The 12,313-nt window shown below is 42.0% G+C and overlaps 1 protein-coding gene across 1 annotated transcript in view; it reads right to left on the minus strand.

Annotated features, from left to right (window-relative positions):
• Positions 1 to 12,313, minus strand: part of Adamts16 (ADAM metallopeptidase with thrombospondin type 1 motif 16) — a 116,096-nt gene that overhangs the window by 65,612 nt on the left and 38,171 nt on the right. Inside the window, 4 exon segments of the mRNA XM_036207144.1 lie at positions 976 to 1,135; positions 4,848 to 4,931; positions 6,827 to 7,026; positions 10,289 to 10,550. Coding sequence (XP_036063037.1) covers positions 976 to 1,135; positions 4,848 to 4,931; positions 6,827 to 7,026; positions 10,289 to 10,550 — 706 coding nt within the window.

Below are 12,313 nucleotides of genomic sequence, written 5' to 3' on the forward strand. Positions count from 1 at the left end.
TGAGGTCCTCTGGGTCACACCCCAAGCTTAGTGATTCACTTTTGCAATGCTAAGCACTTGCTGTCTATGATTCATGATTTAATACTGCAGAAAGACAAGGGGCAGAGAAGGAAAAGCTCATAGGAGACATGAGAAGAGACCATGCTGGGCTTCTGAGACTTCCCTTCAGGCCATCACACAGAGGCATCCTGATGTCCCCAGCACGGAATTGTAACATCCATGCAGAGCCATCCATCCAGAAATATTACTAGGTTCTTAGTGTCTGCAGTTGTTCCTGGGAGCTGGTAATGGAGGTACTTAGTGCCTGACACAGAAAACTTCCAGACCTCTGGAGAAAGCAAGTAAATGGTAAGCAGTGTCTAAACAGTCCAAACACTATGAGCCTTGCTGACTAGGGTGGGTAAAACACATGTCTTCTAGGGCCAGGTGAGGGTCAGCCGCATAAGCAGGCTTTGGTGAGAAGCAGAGCTAACTTCTGCTAGACTGAGTCTTATACAGAATCTTCTAAAATAAAATAAAACTACCTCTCTGAATTTGGGGAAGAAATAGAGTTCAAAAGAAATGCTCTGTAGGTTAGTAGCACACTCTTTGGCCATGTGGAAATGTCAAAGTGCTGTGTCACTCTGTGAGTGTCTAAAACACAACTGGATTGCTGATGCTCAGATCTTTACAGACAAATATGAAAATGGACAGTGCAATATTACTGTGGCATTTCCATCAGTATCAACAAATCCACTACTCTTACCAGATCATGAGACAGGCTTGAATCTCCTGGCTCCATTCGTGGTGGTAGAAAACATGGGGAAGGGCAGTTCTTACCTGGGAAAGGGTAGGAACTCTGGAACTTTAGATGGGACTTTTTCTTGTAACACATCAGTTGATAAGCCAAGCTCCTGGTTGTAATGATGGTTAACCACATCAACCTCTAACGTGACACCCTTCCACATCCCTCCAAATCATACTGGAGAACCTTACCCAATGTGTCACAGGGTTCATTCTTCCAGGAACATATGTCCAGCCCAGTCAGTAAGATGGCGTGGTCATGGCGAGTTCCATCTTTCCCCATTAGTCCAGATTGCCACTGGCAGAAGCTGCTTAAAGTGTGGTCCGCATGGTGACTAATCACCAGCCCTGGCTAGGCAAGAGAGGCAAAGACACCCATGGAAATGTAAAGAAAATAGGCTAAAGCCATTTTGAACAGAGCAGGATATTCTTAATGGAGATTTAAAACACACAGATGGACCCAGAAGGTACATAATATAAGAGTTACATATGATATTATCATCCCAATGACAGTATATTCTACATATCTGTATGGATTCAGAGAACACACTTATGTGAATTTCTATACACAACCAATTGGAATGTTTATTATTGACTCTTGGATTCAATGACCAAGAAAGACAAAATATGAGTATGAATCTTCTGAGTAAAAGTATCTTTGACTAATACTTTGAAAAATTGTAGCTAGAATAGAATCTTTTGCATATGGATTGTACAGTGTGTGCGCGCACACACGCACACACACACAAACACACCCCTCAAACACACACAAAACCTCACCAACGGTGAATTCACAACCTAAGTGAATAGCAGCATTCCCACCTCCACTGTAACAGTGTTAAGTCAGTAACTTTTCTACACAAAGGCAACTTACTTGCATAAAAAGATCAAATCCTAAAGCTTTATTTCTGAAAAATAAACATCAAGGAAACAATATAGAATACCATTAAACTTACCCATACATATTGAGTGCTGATAAAGCAGCAGTGAACCATGGGCATGAAGTCAAGAACTATAAGGAATGGGGCATGGAGGGCCAGGAACACTATGACAACAGGTGCATTGAGTTCTTGAACCCACTTGTAGGCTTGCTACAGTGTCGTAAGGACAATTAGAGAATATCAGTTCATATGCCCCTGTTTCAGAATGCCATTTTGTAAAAAGCATTAGCCACGATTAAAAAAAGTTGTTTCTTAGTCACTGAAGACATTGTCCCCTTCAATGTTTATTTTGTTTTCTAAGAGTCACATGCACATAAGCGACCTGCTGCACATAAGTGCAGAAGCACGTCTGCATTCCTCAGCTGGTGATTTCCAGGAAACTGTTGTTAATTAAAGTGAACACAGGTGTATGATCAAACGATAACCTTGCTGCTTATTCTGTGTGGCTTGGATGAATTCCAAAGTAAAAACATTTTTAATACAGAGAATAATTAACCTGTCACCTGAGAAGCCTGACTAGTTCAGCAAAGCCTCCCAGCTGCATGCTCTCAGAGCAGACAATGGCTTTAGACAGGCCAGACAGCCTGCCCTGCTGCATCCCACCTGTGTGGAAAAGGGGTGTCCCACAGATGTTATAAATCATCTCTGATTCCATCCAAAACATTCTTTGCTTTGTAAACAAGAGCGCCGTGGCTACCACGAGACACTGAAGACATCATCAAGGGTGGGAGTGGCTGCTTGGTGTCTGGCTCAGGCCCTGGGCCTTCATGCCTTTGCTGAGTCAGTAATCAGAATGAAGAAATAAAAGTGGAATCCACTTTTAATGCACACTGTGAACCCTGTGAGGTGCTCCCTAGGGTGCATCACACAGCTGTGTGCAGTGCAGGAGGCTTGGATTGGAGGGGAGGGCCTTCCTTCCCCATTGCCACCCAGACACCATTAACTGAGATCAGTGTGCAATAAGGAAAATGTGTTCTGTCTTCCAGGATCTCCAAGGAAAAGTCACAATCTAAGCCTGAGGATTGTGGGGATCTGGGAAGCAGAAGGTGGCAGGGTAAAACAACATGGTACAGCAGGAGACAGCACAGTTCACCATCCATGCTGGGGACAGCAGTCTTCTAGCAAAGCACTCACAGGAAGCTCATTATGGCTGAAGACACATTCGTGTGTTCCCTTCCCACAGTCTCATGACAAATGCATCCTCTGTTCTGTTTTCCCATGAGCCCACATATACTACACACACAAACACACACATGTACATATACACCAGCACACACACATGCATATATACAGACACACACACACACACACACACACACACAAACACACACACACACACACACACACATGCATAAACCACACACATATGCTGGGCAGTAGTGGTGGAGCATGCCTTTAATCCCAGAGAGGCAGAGGCAGGTGGATCTTTGGAAGTTTAAGGCCAGCCTGGTCTACAGAGTGAGTTCCAGAATAGCTAGGGCTACACAGAGAAACCCTGTCTCAAACAAACAAACAAGATACATACAAAAAAAGAAAAAATGTTAGTCTAAATAGAGTTTTGATGATTAAAAAATATAAACAAGGAAGTGTCACATAGCTAGAACAGATGAGTTTCTATTGAAGAGCCATATAGACTATTAGCTTAGGTTCATGATTAAGAGTTCAGTAGCCCAGCTAGCTTAAATTCTTTCATTCTTAATGCTGAAAGATGCAGTCACAAGTTTCGGTGTGCATTAGCTGAAACAAAGCCTTATAATAACTTCAGGTTAGATCAGATGTTTCAATAACAGCTTTGAGGCAAAACAAAAACAAAAGCAAACAAAACAAAACAAAACAAACAACAACAACACAAACCAAGAGGACAATCTAAAGTTTTAGAAAGGCACATAATTGAGTGAGGAACTCAATAAGGTCAGGGAACAAGAACAAAGCAGCCCAATTATTACTAGCTGATGCACTTTTCTTGCTAGGATTGGTTGATGACCAAAGGTGATGATTAATTCTTTATACTCATTTTTGCCCTCAATTTCCTGATATAAAAATCTATTGATGAGTGGGTATGTACCCTAAAGATATTAAGAAGTGCTGACTGATTCTTTTTCACATAAAAGTTTAGGCTTGTGATTCCTTTAAGATTCCTTCTAAGATTACCTTTCAAGATAAATAACAAAGTAATTTGGCCCTTTCTTTTTAACAACTGCAAAACACAGCCTGCCAGTAAAAACCTGAAGAATATCTTACTTACCCAGACAGTTAATCTATAACAAATTACTTGGATATGAATGTATATGGGTTCTTGGGATAATTTGCTTTTAATCTGAAATACTTAAATGTGTAATCATGTAAGAGAAATGGAAAACATGCTGTTTTTTACTTGTATTTACTGTAATCATTTACTTGCAAAACAGAATGTAACCACATTGTAATTGTTATATTGTCTGGAAGATTTTGCTGGGCTATATAACCTGTAAAGGAAAGAATAGAGTTAAAAATGGGTTAGATGGAAAACATCAAGAATGAGAGTTAGAAGTAAAACATCAAGAATAAAGATAGAATCAGAAGGAAAACATCAAGAGAGACAAAGGAACATTTTTTTGATAGAGATAAGAAAAGAGAATACAGAATACAAAATGAAGAATTCAGAAGAATGAAAAAGAAAACCATTAGGAAAGAGTGTGAGTATCTTATTCCTCTAACCCCTTCTGATACAAAAGCATAGTACATACCAACGCTATGGATTTCCCTTTGAGCCCTGCACTGCTGGGGCTGTCCCCCCAGGCAGTGGCAATACAAACTCACCACCACCTTCACTCACACACACACACACACACACACACACACACACACACACACACACACACAGATATTGTCACATACAAAGATATTCACAGACACATACACTCATACACTACACATATATATACCCCACACACATGCACATGCACCATTAGAAAGAACTGAAAACAAATGAGTCATTTTAAACACAAAGTATGAAATCCTACTTTTCCCAAGTAAAAGAGAAATAAACATGCATTGCACAGAGCAACTGTATTTTTTTAAGAAGCATTTCACACTCATTTTCCTCCAGGGGAAATAAAACTGCTGTTTTTGAAGCTGGAATACCTGCTCATCTTCTAGCAGAATGAGTCCTACAATGGCAATATTGATGTTTCCTCCAATTGTTCCATCCTTGAATAAAGCAGACACCTAAAAACAGAAAATGGGCATTAGCCATGAGTGTGAAAGAGTAAACCCTATTTCTTCAGTGCCTTAGCTAAGTGAGCGTAACATCTTTACATTTCTGAAGTAGTATAGATATGTGGGAAGGCTGATGATGGAACCCTTACTGTGGAAGCCTGGAAATCTAAAGTTAAAGTTTGAGGATAAGGGTGCCTATCTGTTACCTAACATGAAGAGGAGACAGTTTTCAAAAATCCCCCTGCTCCTCCTCCTCCTCCTCCTCCTCCTCATCATCATCATCATCATCATCATCATCACTATCATCATCATGGTTCTCACCATCATCCTCATCAACATCATTACTGCAACAGTCTTGTGTCTATGTAGGTAAGCTGATCTTTGATTCACATTGCATTGGGCTCAGCTTCCTTCCTGAGTACTAGGATTACAAGCATGTGTTGCTATGTCTTGCTAGAAGAATCATTCCAGTCTTAGTGGTGACGGCAAATGCCAAGTACACCACAAGGACTTCTGGGACCACAGGAGAAATGCTTAGGACCAGACCAAGAGGAGGGAACAGAAATCAGGATGAGTGTGATGTGTGAACACAAGGGGAGGACAGCACACAGAAGCAGAAACAAAGGCCTAAAGTGACATTCAGGATTGGGAGCAGGGGTAGTGTGGTAATCCTGGAGGCTGCAGATAACCATGCAGCTCTTTGATACTGAGGTAAAGGAATCTTGGAACACTTCTACAGAATGATAGGTGCCACAGATCAGGACCCTGAGATTCTAGACAGAGTACAGCCACAGAACCTGGTGCTCTGTGAGGAGAGAGCCATGTGAGTACTCAATGAGGAGAGAGCCATGTGGGTACTCAGTGAAGAGAGAGCCATGTGGGTACTCAGTGGGGAAAGAACCATGTGGGTACTCAGTGAGGAGAGAGCCATGTGGGTACTCAATGAGGAGAGAGCCATGTGGATACTCAGTGAGGAGAGAGCCATGTGGGTACTCTGTGGGGAGAGAGCCATGTGTATACTCTGGTAAAGATACAGCCATGTGAATATTCTGTGAGGAAAGAGATATACAGTAAGTTTCTTTGTGGGGAGAGAGAAAATTGGGGGTAACTGTAGGGAGTGAGACATATTTGGGGTACTCTAGGGGAGACACAGAGCCATGTGGGGTATTCAGTTCACAGACTTGGAAGGTCAAACATATATTTAAAACACTGATTAACTTTTCCTGACATGTGGACAGCCCAGCTTTTCTCTCTGCGATGTGGATTTAGTTCACAGGAGGTGGGGCAGAGCACCTCTCATGGCTACAATCACTCCCATGGGTGTTCCTTAAGATAAAGACATGTTTTGTCTGGGAAGATATTCCAAAATAGGAGTTTCTCACTTTCTGCAGATAAAATAATTTTTATTCAACACCTGAACATTAATAGTCTTAAAAAGATAGGCATTATCTGAGCCTAAAATTACATGTTAAACTGATAAAGATGTCTCAAAATGTGTGTGTCAATGTCCTGGTGAGACATTTAGTATGTGAGGGCACCAGTGTACCCTAAGTGCCTCAGAAACAAGCCACATTGCTACTATGATCAAATTAGTTTTCCCCTATTCAATTCCCCAAAGTTCTGAAATTTCACCTTTTGATTGGAGATTAGTAAAATAAGAATTTATTACATCAAGACACAAGTATACAAGTAAGAAATGAAATGTACATTGGTGTGCACACACAAGGACATATATACAAACACCCACACAATCAAACAAGCATGTACACATGAAGAAATACACATAATGTACACAAGGACACACACACATACACACATACACACACACAGGCATGCACACATACACACAGGCATGAGACACACACACACATGTATGCCTGTGACTTCAAAGAGGCCATCCCTACCATGTTGAGTACAGTGAGGACATAGGTGGTAATGTTCCCATGGCCATGGTTCTGCATCATCTTTCTGTCAACCACCACCAACGTCTCCACATTCAGCTCTTCATTTCTGTGGGATTTTAGGAGGGAGCGCTTGCGTCGGGAGGTAGGCTTGTACTCATCCGGCAAGATGTAGAGGTCATCCTTGGGAGGCTGGGGCATGTCTATGGAGGAATGGGCAGAGGTAAAGCTAGAGCAAACACACAAAGCCAGAGTCAAAGCTGGTCCTACAGAAGTCTGAAAAATGAATGTTCATGTGGTGATATATTGTGCCCCCCAATATATTATGCACCCTAATAAAGATTATCTGAGGATCAGAGGAAAAAGCCAGGTACTATATTAAACATAGAAGTCAGACAATGACAGCATATGCCTTTTATTCTAGCATTCAGATCCATGCAGATCTCTGTGAGTTCAAGAGCACACTAGGAATAGATCCAGGCATGGTGACACATGCCTTTAATCCCAGCACTAACCATAGAGGTCTGGAGGTCTTTACAGACAGACAGGAAATGATGTAGCTGGGCAGGAAGAGAAAGTAATGTAACTGGGTGGAGAGAGGAAGTGAGATGGCAGAACAGAAAGGCATATAGGTGTGGGTATACAGGAAGTAGCTCTGTTTGGAAGCTGAGGAATTGGTGAGGTGAGATTGGCTGTGGCTTTCCTATTCTTCTGATTTCTCAGTTTTTCACCCCAATATCTGTCTCTGGGTTTTTTGTTTTTTTTTTTAAGATTCATCTTATATGTTCATGTTGAACAAGATGATCCTGAGTTTTAAAGACAGCCTGGGCTACACAAAAACAAAACAAAACAAAACACAGCAATAGAGTTCTCATATTAGAAGAACACAGAATTGCCAATTCTTTGCGACACAAGACATGTTAAAGTCATCTTCTAAACTTAAATGAGGTTCCTATAATCTTGGTGTCTTAGAAATCATTGCCAGAACTGAATTTACATGGTTTTGTTCTGATTTAAAATGTGAGCCAAACCCTATCATCTAAAAGGAGCACGTCCTAGGCCAAGGGCATGAAGGCATAGAGATTTCCAGAGCAGAGCTCCTCCACACCATTACTGGCAGAGTAGCAAGCAGTTGGCTTTCTTTTCACAGCTGATGCTGGCATCTGGACATCACTAGCTTTCCAATAGTCCTCTCAGTCGGTGGCACACTGTTGGTGGCAGCTGCACTCAGTGGGTACCGAATGGTCTATTGAAGGCTGTGAATACTTAGCCGACTTATTACAGAGCCGACCACACTCTACCCTTGTGCAGTAATACTTAGCCAACTTTGTTACAGAGCCGACCACACTCTACCCTTGTGCAGCAACCCCTTTAACATGCTTTTGTAATTATGACAATTAACACTACATTAAAAATGATTAACTTTGGAAGACGGCTAAGAAACCGCAGAACCATTTCATGGGAAAGTTTACTTCAATCCCCCATCCTGGCGACCTAAACTTCCAACTATAGAAGCTCACCTGTAGAACCTGCTATGAACAAATATGACTCCGCTTGATTGATGATCACTGAGGATGCATTTTAAATCTTTCTGTTGGTTGGTTAAGTTGGAAATACAGATTGAGCATACTAAATCAAAAACTCTGGATCCAGAAGTGACTCAATATCCAAAACTATTTGAGTTGAAACATAAAGCCACAAGTAGAAATCCTATACCATGTCTTTGTGACAAGTCATACCTGAAACCCATGTACACTGAGAAAATCATCAAGAATTACCTCCAGGTACATGTTAAGGCACATTGTCAATAATGAAGTCTCTGTTCAGTTTTGGAATCCCTCCCCAAGGCTGTTCATTATGTGTACACATAAGTATTCTACAACTCGAAACATGAAGAAATATGTAAAATTTCCCATCACAAGTATTTCATCTGTGGGAGACTCACTCAGCCTGTATCTCAAACTTAAACAAGCCCTAGCTAAGGTTAATGGAAGCTTTGTGACCACTGTAACTTACATATGAATAGACACCCTTGTAGGAGCTGTTCTGGGTCACTTGGCTTCTATATCAGATACTGTAGAAGATGCTGTGGGACCACATATTCAGAGGGAGTAAATACAGCCAACTCCTGGTTCTTCTCTAGAAAGTGTTAGCAACGGATTTCATATATGTGTGGTCCCTTTAGATCCCTTGGTCTTAACCTCCAGTGGTGGGAAAATGTGTGCAACACAAAGGCAGGACACATCAGAGGGCAGGACAACCCTATTCCCAATGCTAGCTACAGGGGCAGAACTCTCAGAAGCCCCTGAGAGCAAACACTGTCAGCCTTAGGTCAGTGCTTTCCGAATGCCCTGGGAACATGTGGGTCTAGCTAACCCTGCATCAGCGGATGCCCGCAGCTGAGATGACAGAGTTTCCTTCACCAACCATACCTCCAATCTCAGCATCCACTTTAACTAAAAGCATCTGCTTCTAAAGAGAACACACTCACATTTTTTCAAAAGCAGGGGTTCTAATGGGAACAACCTTTCTATGAGTGGCATCCTCTTAGAAGACTAGGACCCACCAAGACAATCAGGGCCAACTCTGCAAGAAGCCAAGCAGGCCAAAGAGGGATCCCCTGAACTTGATTCACTGAGATTTCCAGGCCCATCTGAACACAGCCCTTGTAGTTTGTTCACGGGACAAAATGGGTTCAGATACTGCATGGGCTCTGATGCCTCAGGGGCACTTGTTGTTCATTGAGCACGAGTGGCTTCATCCATTCTCTTTATTCACCAAGATCCGTGGAACACCTGCCAGGTTCTCTCTTCGGCTTCAGAGAGGTAGGTCAAGCAACCATGAGAGCCAGAGTAGGTATGGGCTAGAGGCCTAGGTTGCCTTTGTGTTCCCTGGTAAGGGCCAATCAGGTGATGCCTGAATGCTCGGGCCAAGAGTAGACTCTAGAGAACTGTGGGTTCCTGGACCATGAGAACTGGATAACATGCAAACAGGAGTTCTCACTAAGGGGTCAAAACAACACGATGCTCATAAAGCCTTGCTGACAAATTGCAGGTAAGTTCTGTGCTCCACTCACCTCTTTGATGTGGTAGTGTAAAGCTCCAAATATGCATATAAATAAGTTACCTCAGCAGGAAAACTATGTGAGCTTTAATATGTCTAAACCTCAAGTATAGAGTTACTGAGGGGGATGCCAGGGCTCTTGTTTTTTTAAGATGTCTGGCAGGGTCTATACTTCTGAGGTGTGTGTCACTGTAATCTGCTCCCTAGCTTTAAAAAAAAAAAAATCATCTGCCACATCCATCCACCACTCATGAGAGATATGATACGATCACTAGAGTCCCCATGACAGCAGTGACAGTATACTTCACCTTGTACAGGACATACCTTTAATCAATTAAAAGTATCCCATTATCTTACACAACTATCCAAATCATTAGATGCACAAAAACTGCCCTTACATACATTTCTTGCGTCTACCACAGAAATGCTGCTTCCATGGGAGGTCAAGATGGAAGTTGCCACGGTGAAGGTGAGGTCTCGCCAGATCTCGCTTCCTGGTGACCATCAGGACTTCATTTTCTCTGAGAGCCTGGGGCTCCGTGGATCTTTTGTACAGTACGTGGGAGGGAGAGCCAGCCTGTGCAGACCTGCTGGCTTTGTCTGTTAGGTGTGGAGGAAGTGGCTTTAAAAAGTAATCAGCATCCTTTGTTCTTATCATGCCTAACTGGAAAAAAGGAGGGGGAGAGACAACACACCGAGGTTAGAAGCTGAGCTAGCTCTCCAGACGGGATGTGCTCTCGTTTTTCCTCTAATATGGCTGCCCCAACAATGCAACCTTGTGTAAGAAGGGCTGATGAGGAAGGGTAGGAAGGTCCTGCATACAACCCCAGTTTTCCTCATCTGCACCTTCCCAGAAAGCTTGGGGCACAGAATGGCTCTATGACCTGATTTATAGATGGCTTGGGTGTGGCATGGGGTGGGGTGGGATAGGGTGGTGTCAAAACACACCAGAGACAGTGGATTTAAGTGACAATTACTTGAGCTTTGAGAAAACCTGTGCACAGGGTTAGATATTGATATTGGCGTGTAATCTCGGTAGAGAGAGGAAATTAAAATCTTAATAATTTCCAAAGGTCTACTCAAATGAACTTTAAATTTTTAAGAAGGTGATACATTGCAGAAAATATGTTAACAGACTCAATCCGGAATAAAACATGAAGATCTTAGCACACAAGAAGATCTTTCTAGACAAGATATTATAGGAAATGTGAGATCAATGATTTGAAGAAAACAATAAAATGCCCTTATAGCATAATTGAATAAGAAAAACGACATTTAAAATATGTTGAGGAGACAAGATTGAGATTGTGTTTTAGACTTTTAGAACAGCAAACACTTTTAAATTTGATAAGACAGCTATTGATGGGAATGAGGACAAACAGTTGGAAGTAGGAACCTAGGCTACACTCAAGAGCCATGCTTTGTGGCTCTCCAACATGTCAAGATTATAAACACACCATTCAAGTCTAGGATTTAAACCTTAACAACCCCTGCCAAATATTTCTTGTAAGCATGACTTTGTATTGGAAAACAAAGGATGCTAGAAAGCTAATTCACCACAATCAAGTGAGGTACCCAGGCAAAGATGGCTCAATACACACCAGTTAATGACATCATCTCAGAATAACAAAGGCCAAACCCATGTGATCATCACCACAGATGCGGGGGAAGGCACTGGATAAGATTCAATTTCCTTTCAGGGTAGAATCACTGAACAAGTTAGGTGTGAAAGGACTGCTCCTCGGAATAATAAAGGCTGTACTCACATACAGACCTAAGTATCAGTATTCTAACAGGAGAAATGACAAAAGTATGTATGGAGCAAAGTAGGGATGTTGTTTCGCCACTTTTATTCAATAAATTATTGGCAGTCTTAGCCAGAACCATCAACCAAGAGAGAGAAATAAATAAAGGACATTTAAATAGGGGAGAGAGAAAGCCACCTAGCTGCATGTATTGATGACAGTGGTCTCAGTTTCCCCTTTTGCCTATGTATCCTCATGATCAAAAGCTGTACACAGAAAATCCCGAGTCCATCAAAAATATTTGCAGGGCACAAAGTCAGCACAGAAAAAATCATCAGCAGTGGGGAGATGGTCTGAGACATCAGGAAAGCGATTATACACAATAGGAACAAAGAAGAAGCCCAAAGACTCCCCACAAGGAGAATGCCACAAGCTGACAGAGGACTGAAGAGGACACCAAGAAGAGCATCATTAAGGCTCATGATGGATGAAGAAGATTCAGAACTCTAAGTTGCTCTTGTCTATGGGAACTGTGTGTTGTTATTATGCTGTTGTTATTAAAGCCTTTTTTGATGATTCAGTATATGCAGGATGAAGTGGACACATGGCTAAGTTTGTGATTTCAGGAGCCTGTGATCATTCTCATGGGGAGGTTGGGGACAGGGAGTCTCCCTCTCTCACA

The sequence above is a fragment of the Onychomys torridus genome, chromosome 15 (genome assembly GCF_903995425.1).
Source record: "Onychomys torridus chromosome 15, mOncTor1.1, whole genome shotgun sequence".
NCBI lineage: Eukaryota > Metazoa > Chordata > Mammalia > Rodentia > Cricetidae > Onychomys > Onychomys torridus.